This window comes from Semicossyphus pulcher, unplaced genomic scaffold, assembly GCF_022749685.1.
Source record: "Semicossyphus pulcher isolate SPU_LCO1_2020_fin unplaced genomic scaffold, fSemPul1.0.p SCAF_4, whole genome shotgun sequence".
In the NCBI taxonomy this organism is placed as follows: Eukaryota; Metazoa; Chordata; class Actinopteri; order Labriformes; family Labridae; genus Semicossyphus; species Semicossyphus pulcher.
Window position 1 is genome coordinate 2,907,366 of NW_027211715.1, and position 22,887 is coordinate 2,930,252.

The 22,887-nt window shown below is 45.2% G+C and overlaps 1 protein-coding gene across 1 annotated transcript; it reads left to right on the forward strand.

Annotated features, from left to right (window-relative positions):
* Positions 1–3,376: 3,376 nt before the first annotated feature.
* ndnf (neuron-derived neurotrophic factor) lies at positions 3,377–15,880 on the forward strand. The gene is made up of 4 exons (XM_069680154.1): positions 3,377–3,669; positions 11,237–11,431; positions 11,806–11,930; positions 13,770–15,880. The coding sequence occupies exons 2-4, from the start codon at positions 11,238–11,240 to the stop codon at positions 15,164–15,166; spliced, it is 1,716 nt and encodes a 571-aa protein (XP_069536255.1). The 5' UTR covers positions 3,377–3,669; position 11,237; the 3' UTR covers positions 15,167–15,880.
* The last annotated feature ends 7,007 nt before the right edge of the window (positions 15,881–22,887 follow it).

Below are 22,887 nucleotides of genomic sequence, written 5' to 3' on the forward strand. Positions count from 1 at the left end.
ACCTGTGCGTGCTCCACACTGATAATAAGCCATTAATCATCCCTGTAGTTAACCAGGTTTAATCCCTCAGAGATAAAGGGCTGTTTCACCCAAATTACTGAACCCATTTTTCTTGCTCTGAGAGAGAAACACGGAGATATCAGGGGGCTTTAGGTCAAGATATGTTTGTAACATCGTAAGGCGAGAAGCAAACAACGCGAGTCTGAGAATGTTTTGTTTGATATAGATAACATAAGGACTGTGAAACAGATGTTTGCTCTGCAGACTGTTTTCCTGAACTGATTTCTCTGAATAAACCAGAAGTCACGTGGGTTAAAAAAGACGTCCTCAGCAGTATCCTACATAACATGTCCAACATCTGTCACATGAGTGACGACCTTCCCTGCCTGACCTCTTGACAAAGGTTTGATGCTAGCGACCGCATGGATTAAGCTAGCTCAGCTAAAATCAAAGCTATTAACTTCTACTTTTTAATAAATGTTTGGTTGTAAAACTACTGATCACCTTGAAACTTTTAATACAAAACAATTTGAAAAATTACTGTGACCCATAAAAATCACAAAATGTCATCATGGCATCAGACCGAATATCTGATATGAACATGATGAAACAGCGCCCCATCGTTTGGCTGCAATCAGCACTGAGACAACTAACACGTGAGACACTCAACCCCGGTCTCCCGTATATCTGGGGCTGCACGGTGGTGCAGTGGTTAGCAAGAAGGTTCCTGGTTCAAATCCTGACCTGGACGTAGGGGCCCTTCTGTTAGGAGTTGCATGTTCTCCCCGTGCATGCGCAGGTTCCCTCCGGGTACTCCGCCGTCCTCCCACAGTCCAAAGGCATGCTCGTTAGGTTCACTGGTGACTCTAAATTGAGTGTGAGCATGAAAGGTTGTCTGTCTCTGTGTGTCAGCTCTGTGAGTGACTGGCGATCAGTCCAGGTGTAACCCCGCCTCTCGCCCAGTGACAGCTGGGATAGGCTCCAGCTCCTGAGCAGGGTGAGTGGTTCACATAATGGATGGATGTGTATCTAACCCGGATACTTTCTTAACTTATAACTTTGTTCTGATTAGACTGAAATAATTTACTACGATTTCCAAAGCTGAAGTGAAAACATATGCAGAGGAGTGTTTGTGTTACAGGTTGCAAGATGTCAGTTTGTGTAACACGTTTGTTGTAGAAACTACCAGATGTTAGTGTAGCCTGTGACTGTGTCGGTGTGAAGCAGGGTGTTCCTACAAAGTGTTCTGCAGCTCAAGAAGAAAAAAAGTTAAAAAATGTGTTTTGAATGTGAATTTTTCTTCAATAAATCTGTTAAAATGAGATTTTCTGTCTCAGCAGTGAAACTGAGCGGAGGGATTAACTCTACAGGAGCGTTCTGCACCTCCTCCCTCCATCTGTACTAAACTGTCCCTGGTGTGGATACATTTTCAACATTCTGGCATGTAGCTGGGTCACTGCGTGTGTGTGTGTGTGTGTGTGTGTGCGTGTGTGTGTGTGTGTGTGTGTGTGTGCGTGTGTGTGTGTGTGTGTGTGTGTGTGTGTGTGTGTGTCTGGGTTATTGTGAGTGTACGTGTCCCCGGAGAGGATTCGTTTTCACAGCTTGGTGGTGTGGCTAATAGCACATTCAATTTGGCATCTATTTTAATCCCAGGATGTGAAAGTCACAGCAGCACTAATCACGAGTCCAGGCATCAATAACTGTAACACACACACACACACACACACACACACACACGTCCACGTATGCAGGTTGCATGTGCAGATGCATCAGCCTTCCCGGCCTCTTTGTTATTAAAGAAATGTTACAGATAAAAGTTCTGCAGTCTGACTGATGCTTAAGAGAAAAGTCTTGTGATGAAGGACAGTTTACACACTCTGGTAGTCTAGACAGTCCTTTGGGCCTAACGTAATGATATAATTATAATTTGGTTTATATAGCACTTTTAAATTAGACAGAAAAGGTGGTTTGGATCAGTTTTAAGCAGAGAAAGAGACAGAAACACAGCAGAGAGAGAGAGAGAGCGAGAGAGAGGGAGAGAAAGAACTGACGATGAAAAAGGAGGACGATCAAAGAAACAGAATGAAATAAAAACATAAATAAAAGAGACATAACTGAGAAATAAAAGAAGCGAAATAAAAAGTGAGTAAAACCTGCAGGCAGAAAAAGAAATCTACTTTTTGTTCCCAGTGAATCAGTTTGTTTTCACCGTGTTCTTGTTTCAGCCTCCGCTAGATGACGCTGTTGTACCAACTCTCAGCAGTCTGCTGCCCTACTGATCTGCTATCACTAACGAGTGACACACACACACACACACACACACACACACACACACACATATTTTAAAACATCTGAAATAAAGAACTCTCTGTAAACATATTGTCATTTTGTAAGTTTGGTTGTCACCTTTCTGAAATCTCATTTAACCTTTGAACTTTGTGTTAGTTTGACTGAATGTGTGATTAAAAATGTCAAATGATGGTGATGTGTTTTATCTCGCAGATTTATCTCTCCAGCTCCCGCAGGAAGCTGAATGAACCTGCAGCCGCTCATGCGTAAAAACCTGCAGCTTCACACCACATGAAAGACGGTCCTCCTCCTCCCTGAGAGGAAACGGCAGCATCCTCTAAATCTAGATTGCAGTGGACCCCCATCAAGCCATAAATTAGGGTGCAATTCAGTTCCGAGACAGTCAATGGCGCTTATCTTGGATAAATATTTGCTGAGGCGCAGGGACACACAGCAACAAAGATGGCTCGGTGGGAATTTCCACAGCTGATCAGCAACTTTGAAAGGCCTTTGTGCGTAAATCTACTCCACTCGCGACTTTCTTTTTCCGCACTCTCCCCGCTGTTATCAAAGCTTCTGTGCGGAGCAGAGGTGTGTGTGATCGTGTTTTGCACACACAGGTATCAGGGGCCCGTGATGTAACTTGCCTACTGTAGCCCCGAGGGTTGCGTGACTCGTACAAGACGCCCAAAGTAATAATTTGCAGGCAGCATCAGAGTAAACACAAGGTGTGAGGGGGAACCCCGCTGTCTGCACATTTATGCTGCTGCGGCATCGTGTTCAGTCTGCTCCCAAATAAAGTTTAAATTGTGTTTTTGACTTTAAAAATAAAAGCTCAGAAGAGTTCATGACGCCGGATCAGTTCCTCTGAAGCAGAGTTTAAAGTTTTAGTGCCAGAGTGAATCTGTCTGCTCCCTCTGTAGTTGTTTCTGCTGTGCTGAAGAAGTGGGCTGGTTCTGTGTCTTGGACTCGTCCTACAGAGCGCGCAGAGGGAAGAAGTTCGCACCAGTTTTTTTTTGCCTCCAATCCAGAGAGGGTTTCAATAGCAGCAGCGCGGCAGGGGAGGGACGCACTGCCAGCACTCAGGATCCCCTCTCACTCACTCACACACACTCTCACACACACTCCTGCCCACTAGAGACCAGTTAAATCCGCAAGAAAACTGCAAACACGCACCAGAGCGGTCGCCTAATCCGATGATAGGCACCAACAAAAGAAGTGAAAACTGAGGGAACTACCGGACTCTGCAGAGGACAACTTGTGTTTTCATTTTTCTTTCAAACTGCCTGACTTTGAAGGCAGTTTTTAAGTCTTGGTGATAGCAGAGTGCTTCTGAGAGCGCCATCCTTCAGACGACTTCGCCGTTTCGGACTTTGGAAGGTAAGACTTGTCTCATGTAAAGTATTTTTCCGTATTATCTCTCCTGCAGCGGTGCGTCTGATCCAGAGGAAATTATTAGCTCATTAAAAACTTCCTTCTATTTCCGTAACTTTTCTCGGGCTTTTATTTTTTTAAAGTCCGTAAAAGCTCCATATAAATTGAGAGCCGGGCTCCCGGAGTAAAGTGGAGCCTTTGAATACTCTGCCAGATCGAGAGAGACACAGCTAGAGAGAGAGAGAGGGAGAGGGGAAGAGGTTTTGCGGTTTACAACTCCGGGAAGTTAAAAGTTTCAAACACATTTCAGTCAAGTCCGAACTCGCAGACTCTTTTAATCTCACGTTATTTGGGTTTGGGATGTATATCTCAGCACACGGCTCGGTGCTGCTGGTGAGCTTCGTGAAGAACTTCAGAAAATCCTCTTGCTTTTGTGGCATTCAAAGGTTCCCATGCTCCCAGGGGTGACACAGCACCCAATAAGGCGATTTATCAATCAGTATTTGTAGCGGCCGGTGCGCGAGGATCTCCATCCGTGCGTAAAAACAGACTCTGCAGTGTTTTTAATTAGTGTGGATAAATGTTGTTTCATCCTGTCTCTCTGGGCTGTTTTTACGCACCTGTAAGAGCCCGGACGCAAATAAGAGGAGCGCTTAATGAGGAAACTTTTTCATTGAACTGAAGTTTTTATAAATCTGACTTCCCAGCGCTGCCTCCGCGTTTTACATGTTAACGATTGAAGGCAGATTAATGACAGTTTAGCTCATGTTGGGAGTTGTTTTTCCTCATCCGGTCCCTGTGAGCGAGAGCCGTGTTTTTCCTCTCGGCTTAATGAGAGACATACCCGGAGTGGGGATTTGAATAACTGTATTTAGTAGCTTGGTGAAGCCACCACACTGCCTCCCTTCTACTTTCTCAGGAGAATGAATCATGAACAAAAAAAGTCTTAAAATGGGAAGGTCTGCGTCGCATACCGTAACTAAACCGTGATTTGCATATGAAAACTCTGTGGCTGAAAGAATTCCGCCAGTGCTGCTGCAGCCGTGTGCGTCCAGAGAAGTGACAGGCTGCGCTGTATATACTGTCTGCTCCGCGCTGCCTTTTGTCACACACTCGGAGAGTCAGTGGTGGAAGATTAAGGACGTTAAGTTTTGCACTTCCTTCCTTGTTAAATTATTCATCATATCCACACCTCTCCTCCCGGCTCCCCGGGCGCATTCATTACGCAAAGCCCCTCATTGTGCTCCTCAGATGGACACAAGCAGGAGGCAGAGCGGCTCACAGTCGCTGCTGAACAGGCTTCCCTTCAAGCACAACATAACGGAGCATGATGGACTCAGTTCCCACGACGCAGCCGTGCAGGCCCGTGCGTGTGTGCATGTGTGTGTGTGCCCCGGATGATGGGCAGTGGGTGGATGTCTTTCCCATGGGGGCATTTTCCCCTTCTAATCTTTAATCACCCCTTAAAGCCACAATGCCAGCACATCAGTCAGAGCCCCCACCCCTCCATTCTATCTGAATGCTTTTTAGGCAGAAAGCGGCCCTGCGACCTGACCCTCCTCACAGACACATTCCAGGATGCGGCGCTAAATGCAAGCTCCAGAGATGGACTATAAAGCGGCTGCAGGGAGGGGAGGAGGGTGAGAGAGGGGAAGGAAACTGGGCTCTCCTTTTCCATCATGCTATTGTGCCAGCGTTGGTGGTTGTGATGATTCAGAAACTCAAACTGTGAGTGATGTTGTGGATGGCGAGGAGACGGGTCGAAGTGATGATTTAGACTCTGCAGTGGAGGAATGTGATGGTTTGGACGCACACACCAGATAAAAATCTCCATTCCTGGATCTGATTCTTCACCACAGTCTCTACCAATCCATTAATGAGCTGTTTCGCTCTCCAAGAGCACCAGACCTGCTTTTTTGTCTGGTTTTGGCCTTCCTATAGAACAGGTCCAGGTCCTGTGTGGTTCCATCCTTGGCTCCCAGCCCCTGAAACACCCCCTCTCATATACCCCTCTCACTCCAATCCCCACATTGGCCCTGAAGTGACAGCAGCGATGGAGCTCGCTACCGAGGACCCACCATAAATCTGCCTTCAGAGTTTCCTTAAAGAAAACACACACAGAGGCTCCGGGTCCTGCCAGGCGTCTTGTTGGGTGGAATCCGAAATGTCTCTTTATTTGTGTTGAAATTAAACTGTCTTTTATTCCCTCCCGTTCTGTTAATGAGCTCCATGTGGCAGCAGGCAGGAGGCTTATCCGTCTTGACAAGGAGCTGGAGGAGGGAAGGAGAGAGAGAGCGGTTAAATAAAGTGAGGGGAGAAAAGGGGAGGTCAGGGGCACGAGGATATAGCCACGGTGCATGTTGCACCTCCATACCAAGCAGCAACCTCCGGGCAGAGAGACGAAGCAAACGCAGCAGTGCTACAAACTGCAGTCCCTCGAGTGTCCACTCGAGGCTGGCTCCAAAAGCGAGTCAGTCCCCATAGAGCCCCATGTTAAAATGTCCAACTTCACTGCAGATTTAAACGTGTTTACAGCCTGGTGAAGAGAAACGTTATGTGTCGGTGGCTCGATATCATGACGACTGTACTGGGGATACATTTGACATAACTCAAGCTTTTAAAAGGCTTAAAGTTATGTATCATTTAGGGGCGTGGTTTCTATTTGCGACATGTCGATGCAGCTAGCTGTCTGCTCGGTGTCACCTCAGTAAATTCACTGAGCTCAACCTCTCGGTTTCTCGTGTTTGTGCCTTTTGGAGAATTTTACATGCAAATATCAGACAAATAATCCGTCCCTCTAACATCGAAGAAGTCTGTGCATTAGCTTTATATTTGATTTTATTGATGTTAGCGCTTTGTTAGCATGTAAGCAGGTTTTGTTGTCTGCGCTCACCATACCTGGCTTGTTAGCTCGTTCAGTGCTTGTCAGACATTGATTTTGTGGCGGCTCGTGCAAGAGAGTCAGGATTGTTGTTTCCCAAGCTCCCTCTGCCACTCGGGCGAGCGATCAACAGCTGCTACGTTTCAAGAGCTCCCTTAGCTTCTTAACAGCTCAAATCATTCGCTGGAAGCCATGATGGTTAACTAGCTTATTCACCAGCTAATGACTTAGCCACTGACGTAGACTGTTTAGCTTTGATAACTTAACACCTCGCTCATCTCCAGCTCTACCTCCTTTTCAAATATGGTCACTTCTGGCTCCATAAACCAACATGGTGACGGCCAAAACTCGACTGCTGACAAACTGATAAGGGACGTCACGGCAGCTACGTCCATTATTCATACAGTCCGTGGTTCTGCTGCACATCCATACATGGAAATAGTGTGCTTATAATGAGTGTGTTCCTGCTGTAAAGGACACGCACACACACACACACACACACACATGCACTGAGCTGATCAGGTGGCTGTAACTGATATTTTGTTCTGCTTTAATCACGAGTAAATTGAGAATGATTTTAATGCTGCAGTTGATTGATGTCAGTGAAAACACTGCGTCCATCTGGGAGATGTAAAACCCGGTGTGAACACTTTGTTTTGGCTTTGCACATGATTTGCTTGTAATGACCCTAAATTAGAGTGGGGTCAAAGCTGTTATAGCTGTAATTCACCTCACAAAGGAATGGAGATTTTCTGCACGGTCGTTTTCTTCTTCTCTCTGTTAAAGATTCAAATTGTTCATGTGTCAAAGACAGCCATGGGAAAGCAGATCATCACCATTTCCTCTGCTGGTTCAAGCTGCATTTGTCCTTTAATCCTATTACACAGATTCTACAGCTTGCCAATTCCAATATACAGCATGTTTTCCACCAGAAAATCCTCAGCAGATTCCACAAGAAGTGACACAAAAACCTTCAAATGCATGAAAAACAGATAAAAAGCAACAGCAAAACAAAGTTGACACGACTGCGGCTGACCTTGCCTTAAAATTATCCGTTCCTCAAATTGCGATCATACATTCTTCCCCCACTCTAATTAAACATTAGACTTTATTTGTTCCAGATGCAGCTTTTTTGATGTGTTATTTTGGTAAGGGAACTCTGTGGCATGAGAATGGTGCACGTAAACGCAGATCCAGAGCGGCCCGTGTGACCATGTTGACTCTGCGCTGTTCCATGCAACCGCAGCGACCCGACACCGCTGCTCTAAAATTCAGATGTCATCTCTCGGTAGGATATACTGTCAGTACAGGCTGAGTGGTTCGGTGCATGTGGGAGGAGAGGAGGTTCAGTCAGAGGGTTTAAATCAGCGGTGTCACATGTGAGGAGCACACATCAAATGTGCTAATGACAGTGGTGATAAAACCCTGACTGTATGAGTGATAGCAGACATTATGGGTAATGACATCAGTGTGGTGGACGGAGCAGGGCAGGGGGACGCGGCCCTCGCTGTGCCTGTGTGAAAGACAGCTCTGAGCGGCTCTGTACATACCACCTCAGCGCTGTCTTGGGTATTAATAGACATGTCTTTGTTCCGACTGACACGCTTCTGAAGTGGAATGGGACAAGCTGAGGCGATAAGGATCTCCCTCTCTGTGTGAGTCAAAACCTCAAAGTACCACTTAGGCGGCTTTCCTTCTGCTCTCTGAAGTTTGGCGGTGCAGCGGGAGGCCGGGGCTCAGACAACGGCACAGACAGAGACACTGACAGGAGCTGTCAGGGGTTTCTTTTTACTGCTTGTGTTCTTAAAGCCTCTGGAAATCTGGACTGGAATAGTACAAATGCATGATATCAAAGTGTCGCTAAGCGTCCACTAAAATCTGAATAAAAGTAAACCTTCAAGTTTTACTAAACCCAGTTCAAACATATTTTGCAGTTTAGAGCATTTCTCAAGTCTTTGTAGGCGTGGACGATCACATTTGATTGACATCGGTCCGGGGCCTCTGCACAACAAAGCTACATGTGAGAATCGGTGTAGTGGAGTTTTATGTAGCTCCTTTCACACTGCCAGTTCAAGGCAAGATTATTACGCCTCTGTTACGCTTCGTCTTCCATGTTAAACACACCGAGACAGGATGGTGGGGCAGTCGCTCAGACACACACTGGGGCGGATTCATCCCGCCGTTGCTTGGTCAAATGTAAAATGGTGATGGCAGCATGGCAGCAGGCTACGTTACGGCGCTGTGGTGGAACCACAATGTAAAAAGGGCTTATATTTTACGCCATCTGAAAATTATTCATTTCAACTGCTCACTGAATTGTGAGATAGAAATTGTTATCAAAATCACAGTTAGCAGTTAGCATGCAGGTGCTACGTTAGCTGAGCTAAGAGCTATGAATGCGCTGCTAAATGCTGGCTATGTAGCATTAGCTTGTGCTATATTTTTACAGAACTTAATTCATCTCGCTTCTACTCAACACCTGCCACGGAAATAGATCATCAGCCCGCACTGAATACTCGCAGTAACAAATAGACGACGGGGGTAAAACTGAACTCCAGCCACCGTTAGCGAGGTCATCAATACTTGGTGGATGATGCTAACGTGTGTGACTTTTCCGATGATTAGATTCCTGAATTTCATGACAAACCAGAGAATAACCAGGCTAATCAGGAAAGTTCAGGGACACTTACAAAACAGAACTTCAAGTATTATGTACATAAAGAGCCTGTATTAAATAGTTTGAAGCTGTTGGGGTTTCCAGTTGCTTTAAAGGACGATAATGTAGAATTGAAGCCGTGTTTGTCGTGTGGAGGTTCATCCATGCCTGAGTCCTCTGCTTTTACGTATCAGGGAGTGGGTGAGCAGGAAACGTAAAGAGGGAAAGAAGTTAAAAGGCTTAACTGTTTGTGAACAAGTGTGAAAGAGATTAATTGTTGATGAAAAACTGTGATCAAGAGAAAGAGACGGACGGGGGAGGGGAACAGAGAAAGGGAGAGGGAGAGAAGGGTCATTAAAAGGACACATCTCGCTTGCAGTAAATGGCAGTAAAGTATCTGGCTAATCTGCCATCATTACACTGATTAAATCACAGGGGATTTGGCGTTCCCATCAGCTGCAATCAATGGGGCAAAATCAATAGACAGGGGATACGTGAGAGGCTCTCAGCCACGGTCAGCTGCACCTCGTCCCGAGCCGCAGCTCCATCTGTGGACTGCACCGCTAAACATTTTCATTTTCACAGCAGTAAAACTGAAATGACATGGATTTGGGGATTTTTATGTTAAGCGTTTTATGAAATAGTGCGGTTCCCTGCAGTTTCTAGAGATTTCTTTCCCTTCACACGTCTGTGTTTAAATCCCCCCGCCTCAGAGTCCTCGCTCACTCTGCCTTCACTTTCTGTCTCACTCCGTGATTTACTCAAAGGTGGTATCTGTGGCGTCGCCTGTTTTAATTTTAAATGTTAATTGAGGTTAAAACCAAAAGGAAAAGAAGGAAAGAAAACACATTTCAACAAGAAATAAAATATGTAATGTGGAAAAACCTATTAAAACACTGTAATGTTTGTTGCCAAAGCTCAGAGTTGCCAAGGAGAACTCATTAAGAGCTTTTTTTGTGTGTTTTAAGCGAATGCCAGACTGAGCGGAGAGGGAAAAACAATTCAGAACTTCCATGGCAAAAAATAGACATGTTGGAGACATTGCAGGCAATATTGATTGATAATGTGCATTAAGGAAAAACATTTCTGTTTGGTTTCACGCTAATGAAATAGTCTGACTTGAAGTTTGTTTATTCAAAAAGTCAGTTATGTGCTGAGAGGTAAACGAGAACACTGACATCACTCCTATGTCTCTATGTTTAACGCTACATGAAAACCAGAGGCTGATTAGCTTAGCTTAGCATAAGGACTGGAAAAGGAGTCTTGCGTCAACGCGCTAATTTTGATGGGAAAGGGGTATCAACTAACAACTAGCCTGGCTCTGTTCAAATGTTAAAAACTACTGTCAGTGCTTACTTGTAGAGTTTTGTTCAATCAGCTGAAGACGGGAATCAACTAGCTTAGCTTAGCATAAAGGTTAGATACAGGGGATGACAACTTGCCTGGTTCTGTCCAAAGGCAAAAAAAGATTTGCCCACTAGTGACTCTATGAATGTTACATTGTCAAAGAGTTATTGTTGTCTTAAAAGGAAGGTTTTGAAATTTTTCTTGCCAAAAGTTAGATAAGATCAGCTTAGCTTAGCTTAACTTAGCGTAAAGAATGGGAACCATAGGAGACAGCAGGCCCGGCCCTGTCCAAAGTTGACAACCTGCTTACCAACACGCTAATTATCATGTCGTATCTCATTTCTTTAATTGATACAAAAAGTAAATGTTTAAATGAGATGTGGTTTTAAAGAGGGATATGTGATGGACGCTTTCTTGGCTGTTGCCATTGCCCTTTTTGGTATCTTTGGATACTGCCAGGCTAGATGTGTCAAGGCTTTATGCTGCGCTAAGCTAGTCAGCTGCTGGCTGTAGCTTCTTATTTACAGATATGAGAGAAGTATCAGTTCAGTCATCCATCACCCTGTAAGAAAGAAATATGTGTTTCCCAAAACGATTCCTGTAAAATCAACCATAACTCATCGATGAAACTCTTCTGTGTCCAGCCTGTCGTGTATTTGAAGCTGAGTCCATCGTTCCGTCTCTTTCAGAATGAGGCAGTGTGAAGGCTGGAGTGTGTTGCTGCTGGTGCTGTTGGGTCTGGGAGCTTTGGCCCAGAAGTTGCCCACGAGAGACGAAGGCCTGTTCCAGATGCAGATCAGAGACAAGACGCTGTTCCACGACTCCTCCGTCATCCCGGATGGAGCTGAGATCAGCGGCTACCTGTTCAGGGACACACCCAAGAGGTAAGACAAACAGAGGCTGAATGAATTGCACAATCCTGGTGATTAAATCTGTCAACATGTTGTTATGGTATGAGCGCAAAAAGCAGCCAAATCCATCATGTGCCGGCTGCAGAGGATCACTTACTGTAAACAGATAGGAGGCATGAGATGTGGCTCTGAAACGTGATCCATTATGTTGATGCACAAAGTAAATAATAAATGAGAAAGTCGTGTTTGTGTAATCGAGAGCTCAGAGCGAGAGAGACCAGTAATAAAGCTCCCACCACAGTCTGAAGCCGCTCGGTCATTTACCCAACATAATATTTTGGATAACGTCAAAGTCTCATGAAGTAATGTCAATATCAGCTCCTTTAACCTATTATCTTCACATCCAGGTACTACTTTGTGGTGGAGGAAGACAACACACCCCTGTCTGTGACGGTGACACCTTGTGATGCTCCTCTGGAGTGGAAACTCACCCTGCAGGAGCTGCCAGAGGAGGCCAGTGGAGAGGGATCAGGTATAATTGACATCAGGCAGCAGTGGAAGAGGTTAATGACACGTTATGTGGAAATATCACTATCCCCCACACACAATTAACCTACGATGATGTTAGGCTCTGTGTTTTGGTGGGTTTTAATTAAGTCACAGTCGTAGTGTCTAGTCTGACCACTTATGATGTCTGACTCGGCCCTGGCTGACGTCTATAATTTCAGAGCAGCGCTCCAGCCTGCTGAATCAAAGCCATTACATCCCTTTACTTAAGCCGTCTTGGTTCTTCTAAAGGTAATCCTGCTTTCTGTCTGTCTTCCTCTGTTCTTCTCCGTCTTTCTGTCTTTATTTCTTTCTCTGTCTGGAGGAAGTCCAGTCAGCGCAGGAGACCAAGGCGGTGGTTTAGATAATACATGTGTGATGTGATATTTGAATATCATCACACGAGCACCTGCGCGTATGTCCATGCATCTGTCAGATCCAATATCACAAAATGATTTATTGGGTGTTTGCACCGTTGGAGATGCAGTGATGGCAAAAGAACAAACAACTTCCTCACCAAAGTTCAGCCTCTTAAACGTCCTCACAATGTGAAAGTAAAGTGTCTCTCTGAAGGACATTTCTACCGACTGTTTCTGTGCGAAGCTAACTGAAACTCACGTGTATCTTGGGAGACGAATGTACTTACAAACTAAGCTAGACTACATTAACTCAATTGGCCGGGGTCATTGTTGATTAGGGGTGTTACTTGACATTAATGACTCCTCGCGTTGGCCCTTATGACGTTAATGAGGGTAACGTAACAGATATTAATCGTCTTTTCTATGTGTTATTGTACCATCCATTAAAGTTGGAATCTACCTTGATGATTGAAAGGTGACTACGCCCTAAAGTTAGAGTCACAGCTCAAAAAGGTTCAAATGTCCTAGTTTTTGTTTCTTTGAAGTTTATGACTTCATAATCTCAAACATTTGCAAGTTTTTTCTGGCAACTTTACGACTTTAATTTTGGAATTTTTATATTTTTTCTCTGAATAACACTCCTCTCCTCCCGCTCTGTTTTTGTTGTTGTTGGCCCTAATACGCCGTTGTAGGCGACAGGCATCGATGCAAAATGAAAATAATTCCCCTAAAATGCATTGAAGCTAAAGTGACGAGCCTGTTTTGAAGATGTAAGGGGTAGTAAGCACAGATATTTATGTTAAAAAAAAATAAAGAAACTGAAGTTAAGTCTGAAGTTAAAAGCATCTTTAAGAAGAAGAATATTGACCCAATCTGTAGGAATCTGACCTCAAATTTTAGAGCTGAACCAGTGAACTACTTCCTGTCTTCGCAGCTCTTTTTGCTTAACGTCTGCAGTGGGAGTAGATCTTTGATCGTTAATTTTTAGTACACCGCTGAGCACACTCTCTGGTTGACAAACATAATATTATGCTTGGACCGTCTCTCTCATGGAGAGGCAACACGGCTCGTCTTTGTAGCACAGCTTCCTCAGAGAGGCCGAATAAATGCTGCTCTGTGATCTTTGGGGATGTTTGGAGTAAAAACATGGCTGCCATGTGAGGGGCTAATCATGCGTGATGCTTGCAGAGCTTCATGACCTCACAGCATCAACACATTCAACTTTCTAAAACATCCTTTATGGTGTAGATACCACTGATACACTTCCTGCTATTTAAACGTTTTAACTTTTAGTAACCCTAAAAAGATACACAGTATATGAACATTAAAATACCAATATAAACTACTACTTCCTAAGTGTATATATGGATTTATATTGTACATGTTTACATAAATATCAATGCGGACAAACACAGTGATACAGAGTAAAAGAGCTCATGTCGTGCCTGTTTGTTCTCTTGTTCCAGGAGTGCCTGAACCTCTGGACCAGCAGAAGCAGCAGGTGACCGTAGACGAGGGGACAGAGCTCTTCACCTACAAGGGGAACGACGTGGAGTCCTACGTGGCCACCAGCACGCCCTCTGGCCTCTACCAGCTGGAGCTGCTGTCCACAGAGAAGGACAGCAACTTCAAGGTGTATGCCACCACCACTCCAGAGTCCGACCAGCCCTACCCGGAGCTGCCCTACGATCCTCGGGTGGATGTTACCGCACTGGGTCGCACCACCGTAACCCTGGCCTGGAAGCCGACACCGACCGGCTCGCTGATGGGCCAGCCGGTCCAGTACTGTGTCGTGATCAACAAGGAGCACAATTTTAAGAGCATGTGTGCTGCTGAAGCCAAGATGAGCACCGATGATGCCTTCATGCTGGCTCCAAAGCCTGGTAGAGACTTCAGCCCGTTTGACTTTGCGCACTTCGGCTTTGTTCCCTCTGACAATGGCTTTGGCAAAGACCGAGGCCTCACAAGCAACAAGATCTCACGGGCGTATGCAGTCAAGCCCAGAGCCTCAGACATTCAGAAGGTGTGCATTGGCAATAAAAACATTTTCACCGTGTCAGACCTGAAGCCAGACACGCAGTACTACTTTGACGTGTTTGCTGTGAACTCTGCAACCAACACCAGCACAGCGTACGTGGGAACATTCGCCCGCACAAAAGAGGAGGCTCGTCAGAAGACGGTGGAGCTGAAGGACGGCAAAGTGTCGGATGTTTTCATCAAGAGGAAGGGCAGCAAGTTCCTGCGCTTTGCCCCAGTGTCCTCCCATCAGAGGGTCACTCTGTTTGTCCACACATGTCTGGACGCTGTGCAGGTGCAGGTGAGGCGCGACGGCAAGCTGCTGCTCTCCCAGAACGTGGAGGGAGTACGACAGTTCCAGCTACGAGGAAAGCCCAAAGCAAAGTACCTCATCCGTCTGCGGGGCAGCAGGAAAGGGGCCTCCACTTTGAAGGTGCTGGCAACCACAAAACCCAGCAGCAAGCAGCCCTTCCCTTCGCTTCCGGAGGACACACGCATCAAGGCCTTCGACAAGCTGCGCACCTGCTCCTCCGTCACTGTGGCTTGGCTCGGCACGCAGGACCGCAACAAATTCTGCATTTACCGCAAGGAGGTGTCCGACAATTATGGCGAGGAGCAGCGACGCCGGGAACAGAACCAGTGTGCCGGGCCAGAGACCCGCAGGAAGTCAGAAAAAGTCCTGTGCAAGTACTTCCACAGCCCGAACCTGCAGAAAGCTGTGACCACAGAGACCATCACAGGTCTGGAGGCGGGCAAGACCTACCTGCTGGACGTGTACGTGGTGGGACACAGTGGGCACTCGGTGAAATACCAGAGCAAACTGGTGAAAACAAGGAAGTACTGCTAAATGACTCTGCAAAGAATAAATCTATTATAAATATATATATTAAATAAGTTTATTTAACTCTAAGTGATATTCTACTAAGGAGTGTATACAGACTGACTACTCACACAGCGGACGGGCCTGTGGCAGTGACTGAACTGTTTGTAGAGAGAGAAATCAACCTGTATATTTATGTTTACATCCATCGCGGCGCCTCTGGGTGGCCCGTAGCGTGAGGTGCTTCGTTTCCGGGCTTGACATCATGTTGCCACTGGGGAGGCTGAACTTTGAAGAAGATCATCTTTCATCTCGTACGTTTCTCTGTCGCTGCATGACATTTGCTTTTGTCCGTCATATTTGTGTGTTTCTTCAGTTTCACATCACGTCGACCGGAGGAGGCACAGCAGCTCCCTGCGTTGTATAGATCTCTCTCTGCATATTCACATGTTTTAGAAGGAATTTAAATTATTTCATACTTTTCGTCTCTTTTTGATTGTCTGTTTTTATTGATGACAATAATAACTGTTACCAGGAAATTCCAGTTTTATGAGGAGGCTGTCGTAGTTCGGACATTCCCTTGTGTATCTCAGCCAGTGTTTGCTCTAGAGCCCATCTTGTAAATGTGTTCTGTGCTGAAGATCTGTGTTATTATCACTGTATCGCTGTGTGTGTGTCACATGTACAGAGTTGTCCTGCCAATATTCATGTACATAAACACTAAATATAGAACAAGTAATCCCTCTGTCACCCCGGGTGTCATGTTCTTTTGCCAAGCAGTTAACAACACAGTCAAGACTGAGATGAAAGAGCAGACGGCGTGTTGTGTTTATGGACTCGGACACTTAAAGTAGGATTGCGTAAGCACAACATGATCCTTATGATTGGAAAAGATGACTTGATTAGAGATCGGGACGAGAGAAGACGGACAGTGTGTAAATGATTTGCTGCATCACACGAGTGGTTTCTTATCTCCTCTTTGGAAATTAAACCAGCCGACCATTAAACCACAGCGGGTTATAAATCTGTGCATCTTACTTATAAGCAAATCTCTTTGTCCCTGCGATCACGTCGCATCATGTCACAGTACATATTCAGAGCAGACATTGAAGGTGAAAGCTTGTTTGAGCCCAAACAGCACCGATCTTTTTCACCTGGTCTCCTTTTGTTCTTTCACTTTTCATCACTGCTCTGATCTGCTTGATGAGGAAATACAAGTGTGACACTTTCTAAGATAAGAAATACTTAAGTCCTACGGTACCAGACATCCAGAGTTATCCTCGTTTCTAGCCTGGTGTCCTCAACAACCAGCATGTAACACTAAAATGTCCCGCTTTCACATTCCACCACATTATCCCAGTTTCCACCCCAATTAAAATAATTATATTACAACACTTGTTTTTAGCGCTTACAGACGTGCTTATCATGTAATTCCCCACTCATTACCTCACCCATACACAAATGCGTCACGTGGCTGAATTCACCACTGAATCCTCGGTGTGAGTGTAAATCAATGTGTTGTTGTCGAGGCTGTTTTAAACGATGAGTCAGAGGCTAGCGTGTTAGCTCCCCCTGACAGGACCTGTCAGCATGCTAACGTTTAGCTAGCTGTGATGCCAAGAAGAAAAGCTGGTCTTTGGTAAAGAGCTACAGGGCGCTTATTCCATGCTGCGTTCACGGCATAAACTATGCTGTCGAAATGTGCGCTTGGTTCTTAACGCTAAAATATAGTTCTCCATCCTGATGAAACATCTAAGGCGCGTGCATAAGTGCGTTCATGGGCATGAACGGAAGGGTCTCAGTTTGGGGGGTCTGGTGGTTGTGACCTCCATGGACTTTGTACAGACAAATCAAAATACATGTCATAAAACATACATAACACACTCCTGTCTGTAATGAAGAGGGACAATTTAGGGTCAGCTGTCAATCCTTTCAAATCTCACAGTTTTCTCCTTCTGTTGAACGACCAACTGAGGTTTACATCTATATTCACCCGAGCTCTACAGCTGTCCATCTGAGCTTTTATTTAATCTATTCTATATTATATCTATTATATTTATATCTCTCTCTGTACCTGCTTCCATACTCTTCTTTCAAGAACAACTTCCTCCTCCTGTTGGCTAGCGCACGACTGACGGTGAAACTTTGCCCTGCAAAATTTTGCAGGGCATTTTTGCAGTCTGAATAAAGGTTTGATTATTTCACATCAAGGTAAAAACTCCTTATAGTTGGTTTAATTTGAGTATTGTAGTCATGAAACGTAGAAATATCGGCCACATGAAGCTAACATTAGCCAAAAGCTGGTGGTTATACCAGACTAAGTGAAGCCCCTTTCCCACTGGTCATAAAACCCGCTAACACCCGACTTTTTTGCTTAGTTGGAAAGGTTACGATCGGCATTCAGACCGGGTCACATGACTCTGCAGTAGACCCGGGTAATTATCGCCTCGGCTCCGATCGGCATTGATGGGAACACAAAACCCGTGTCGACACGCTAATCTCCGCCCCCTTTCCGGCGCGATGCTATGCTCCCTTGGTAACTTCTGCGACTCCTCGTCATCTTAGCTACAAACTCCGCCCGTCTCCGTCCGAGCAGCGCTCGAACATCGTTCCAAATTTGTCGGCACTGAGTTTGATAAACAGACTGAATGAGTAATAGATACAATAAAGACCAAACCACTGTCACATCTTCACTATTTACTTACCCTGTTTCGGGCGCGTTTGTGACGTCAGACAGCAAGGTAGCAGAAAAGAGACCGACAGGAGGATACTTCACTGGCAATGGGAAAAGAGACATCTATTAGCGGGTCTGAAAAAACAGTGTCAACGCGCTAACTTAGGTGGGAAAGGGGTATAGCGGTGACAATACGGATGATTGTTTAGAAAGTCAACATTTTATTTGCAAGAGAAAGAAGAAGAAGAATGCTCTTAATCTTTAGGTTATTTTTAAAATCACACCATTACAGAATCAAAAAGCAGCTGACACTAAACAGGCACCTAAACGCATACAATTAAAAAACAGGCCCCATTTGTGAGATTGAATGACTTGCAATGCTGCTTAACAATTAGACACATTTACCACAAATAAGTAAAGAGGAAAGCCAGACGCACATCAGCGCACGTATCCACACGTTCCAATTAAGAGCAGTCTCAGGTGAATGGAAACGCTGTCTCCGTTGTGGCCAAGAAAAGCAGCTGTTTGCCATGTTTCCATCTCGACCCTGATTCTTGGTAGCTGCGCTACGATTCATCGCCACAGCTCACTGTCAATCAAGCGCTCCTGGTCAGAGGAAATACAGGGGGCTCCACCTGGCTTCCATTAACCTGCTGTTGCCCTGAAATAATGTGGAGGAGCTTCCAGAGAGCTGTGGGAGCGTCATGGATATCCCTGTAAATGTCCACTAATAAAGCTGACCGGGCTCGGCTCACATGTTACCCTGCATGTGTGAATAAGAGCTGCTGTGAAGTGGCTTCTTTAAAGAAGCTCCGGCTCTCTGGTCAGCCCGAGAGGTCTAGCATTTGGAAAAAGTGAACACACACTTCTTTTCTGCCAACGTGCTTCAGGGAATCTCCTCACAGACACTCAGCAAACATACACACACAGAGAAACCTCTATCCCACAGCTAACCATCTGCAGGGCTGTCCGTGTTTATCTTGTGCGTGGTAATGAGCGCGGGGCTTTGATGTATGAGGTTTGTATATATGTGCGTACACGCAGCAGGCTGAGGAGTGGAGACAGACATGTAGTGCTCGGGTAAGTGGTGGAGTAAATCGCAGCAGCGCACGGAAGACCTGGCTCGGATCCGGGTTCGGTTAGTTTGGCCTGCCGACAGATTAAATTCAGCCTGATGTAAGATGTCAGTTAAAAGCAGCTTAAGTTAAAGAAACAGCCTTTAAAACATCTCCACTAAACCGAAGTTGTGAAAGCATAAAAGTTGTGTTTTAAGTTTTATACACCGCGTAAATAAAACACAATCTGTCATTTGAAAAGGAAAAATATGTGTTGTTAAAGTGCTGGAGATCACGTTAAAGAAAAAGTAGAACATTTTGGAATATAATCATAATCAGTCTCTCGATACAAAGCTCGGCTGCACGGTGGTGTAGAGGTCAGCGCTGTCGCCTCACAGCTAGAAGGTTCCTGGTTTGAATCCCGGTTCAGACGTAGTGGGCCTTTCTGTGTGGAGTCTGCATGTTCTCTACGTGGGTTCCCTCTGGGTACTCTATCTGCAGCGACATATAGCCGAGCTGCCGTGCCGGCACTCCGGCCGGTTTCTAAACATCGGGGACGTGCTGAACTTACTATTGAAGTATCTCATACAACCTCATTTCAAACAAACCAAACTACCCCTTTAATATGCTGCTACACTACACTGTGACATCCACAGCAACTTTTTACCTCATGTCAGACAGGGAAAATCTCCCCCCGTGAGAGACGTGTGAAAGAGAAACTCTTTGCCATTTAATATTAATATGCTTCGAGTGAATTAGCTCAGCATTAAAACTTGAAACACACAGAAACAGCGAGCTCGACTTGATCAAAAGTACAGGCTGTTCTTAAGAAGTGGACGTGGCTGCTGTGACGTCCCCCGTTAGTCTTTGGAGCAGCCGTTTAAAGCCTTAAGAGAGTGGAGTGAAGAGGTAGGAGCTGGAGAGCAGAGAGGCTTTAAGGCCGTGGTAAGTTCTGCACTGACTTCAAACTACATGCTCTTTTTATATACAGTATAGCACTCTGAAGCTAAGCATTTAAAGTGATATATCTTGATGTTTTTACACCCTGGTTTTCCCTTTTTTGTGTTACTTAGTGAGCTTTAGAGGTGCAGGTAGGCTGATTTCCACAGACTGTATAAGAAGTGGATGAAGCCCCCGGTGTCTGATATTACGAGGACTGATGTGCCTTCTGGAAACAAAAGAGTGTCCCTCCTAAAATGTCGAACTCTTCCTTTAGGTGCGCGACCCTTACGCTGCCCGTTTCAACAAGTTTTGGAGAAAACACAACCTATAAAATGTCACATGTGCTTCTTAGACAGCAGTTGAAACTTGTAACATAAGTAGAATTCCCACCACCAGCGTGCCTTCACAGAGGGCTTTAGGAGTTGGCATTTGTGAGCGTGTTATGTGAATACACTTGCTGCTCAACTTAGAGCAGAGTGACACTTTTGGACAGAGAGCGTGAAAAGGGAGGAGAGGCTCGAACAGAATCCAAACAGAGACAGACAGCAAACAGACGGACGCGCTGGGAGGGCTTTGAGTGTGCGGCAGAGAGAAGCAGTGAAACATTGTTGTGAGGGAAAAAAGCTCAGCTCTGAATGAATGAATGAGGGCTTCTGCCATCTATGTGCTTAGCACTATACGACATCGTGGTTAAATGAAATGATTGGGCCTCACACTGGAGCCACTGTCTCAGAAATCTCCAAAGTAAACAGCTCAAAATGGAATTATGACGCTTTGAAATCTCACACACGCACAGAGAGGGAGCCCCAGCTGCGAGGCAAAGAGGAGACGACCATGATGGAAAGGATTCCACTTTAGCGGCTCCAAGATAGATCATTGTTGGGGCTCAGGTCCAAACCTACATAGCTGTGATTTAGCACAGGGCCAGGCAGGAATCAGAGGCTTCCTTCCAAACCCATCCTGACCAAGATTTCGTTCCCAGGAAGGGTGGAGAGGGACCAGTAGCCCTTGGGCATTACACGTCTCAGACGATCTCCATTAGGATAACTCAAGTGCAGTGGAAAAACAATCCTGAAATGACTTTTATTTAATCCCAGTGTATATTTAACTGTAAGGTCAGCTTCATGCACAGATACGGACAGAACTGGACCCTTTGACGAACCTTGGAAAAGAGGCCAGTTGATGCGTCTGCACTTGAATGTGATCCTCTGTGTGTCCGTGTTAGCCGTGTGCACATGGAGAGCCGTGTGTTTGTGTATTTGTGTACTCACTGCCATCGCTCCCTCTCGTCCGAGCTGCATGAGGGGTGGTCCCCCTGCTCTCTTGTGCTCATGAAATCACTTCTAAGTGCCTGTAATTTCTCACGCTTCATCAGTCCTGTAGTATCAAAAGGCTCCCTCTGAAGACCCTCCCTCAGAGGCGACCTGGGGTTGTCAAATGAAAACATCATTTATCCAGTGACCTCGGAGCTTCAGGAAATGGTTTGCTGGCTATTCAACGACAGCCTTGAAATAGGGAGCTGTGGTGAGGGACTGCGGGGGTTTGTGAAACATGAAACAAAAGGTGGTCTGGCCCCTAAATCTACAGTATCAGGTTAGAGAGAGATTTCAGAAAAATGCACACATCCATTTGGAAAAATCTTGTATGGAACCATTTGTATGTTTGCCAAACTGAGGTTTTCCTCCAGTGAAAATATTTACTTAGAAAAAAAGAAACTCTGAAAGTATTTATTTCAATGCGATCCGTTCCTTCACCATGTCCTAAATGTGGTTTCTGTAGTTTTTGGCCTTCAGAGACTCAGCTGGCAGCGCAGCCACTGAGTGGCTCAGAGCCACGGCCGGGTACTCTCAGGTTCAAAGTCTGGGTCCCGTGGGGCTGATGATCCAAATGTCTTTGTTTGGTTCAGAAAACTTCATCATGGTAGATTTTATGTCCTCAATACTTCATTGTCTGGTGGTGCTGGTTTGTTGCTGTCTAAGCTTTGTCATCACTTTAACAGGCCAGTCATGGAAAGTTTCTTTCGCTCACATGTCTGTATTCATCAGTGATGGTGAGAGAGGCTTCAGAGGACGGCCTTCAGGATGTCTTTCACGACTGACTCCAGTACTATTGACTTTGTGTTCACTACTTTACGTGATGCCAGCAGCATCAGCATGTTAGCATTCTGATGTTAGCATTTAGCTAAAAGCACTATTGTGACACCCTCACATAACTGCTATCATGACTAGCAAGGCTCTTAGTGTTGGTTGAATAAAAGCGACTACACCGGGGGCTGAAGAATGAGTCCAATGTGGAAGTGCCAAAAACTGCAGTTCCTCTCTTGTCCACTTGAGGCTGTCTCCTAAAGTGAGTCAGTCCCCACAGAGCTCCGTGTTAAAATGTCTTTACAGCAGAGATAAACATGTTTACAGCCTAACTAGTGAATCGTAACTAGCTTATGTCTCCATTTGTAACAACTCTGGATGGTTGGGGTTATAAACACACCTGTTTAAATTATATTAAGGCTTTAAGTTATGCACAAAAAGGGGCGTGGCCTCTTTGATTGACAGATGGAATCCACTAGCTGTCTCATAGGTGCTACCTCAGCTAATTCCGTCACTGAACCTGTCCGTGTTTGTGGTGTTGGTGCCTATTAGAGAATTTTTAATGCAAATATTGGACAAACAGACCCTTAAAACAGTCTCAGTCTGTGCTCCTTTCCAAGTGTAATTATATTATCTTTTATGTTAGCTCTAAATAGCATCAGAGTCTGTGCTCGCCAAAACTTGCTTGATCACCTGGCTCGTTATCTGTCATATTATCCAGCTATAACTGTATGACTTCGATGACTTTGTGTTTGCTTGCTTGCTCCTCTACAGCTCCAACATTTCTTTCGTGTATCATCCACTTCCTGCTCATAAAAACCGAGATCATGATGGCCAAAATGCCAAACTTGAACCTTCAAAAGTCCACAAGCAGAGGGTGAAGTCACTGTGGCATTGTACACTTTTTTAAAAGAGTCTCTCCTTAAACTACTGAATATTTTGTATATATGGACTTCAACAGATTAAAATCATGGAAAAGAATTGATAACAAAG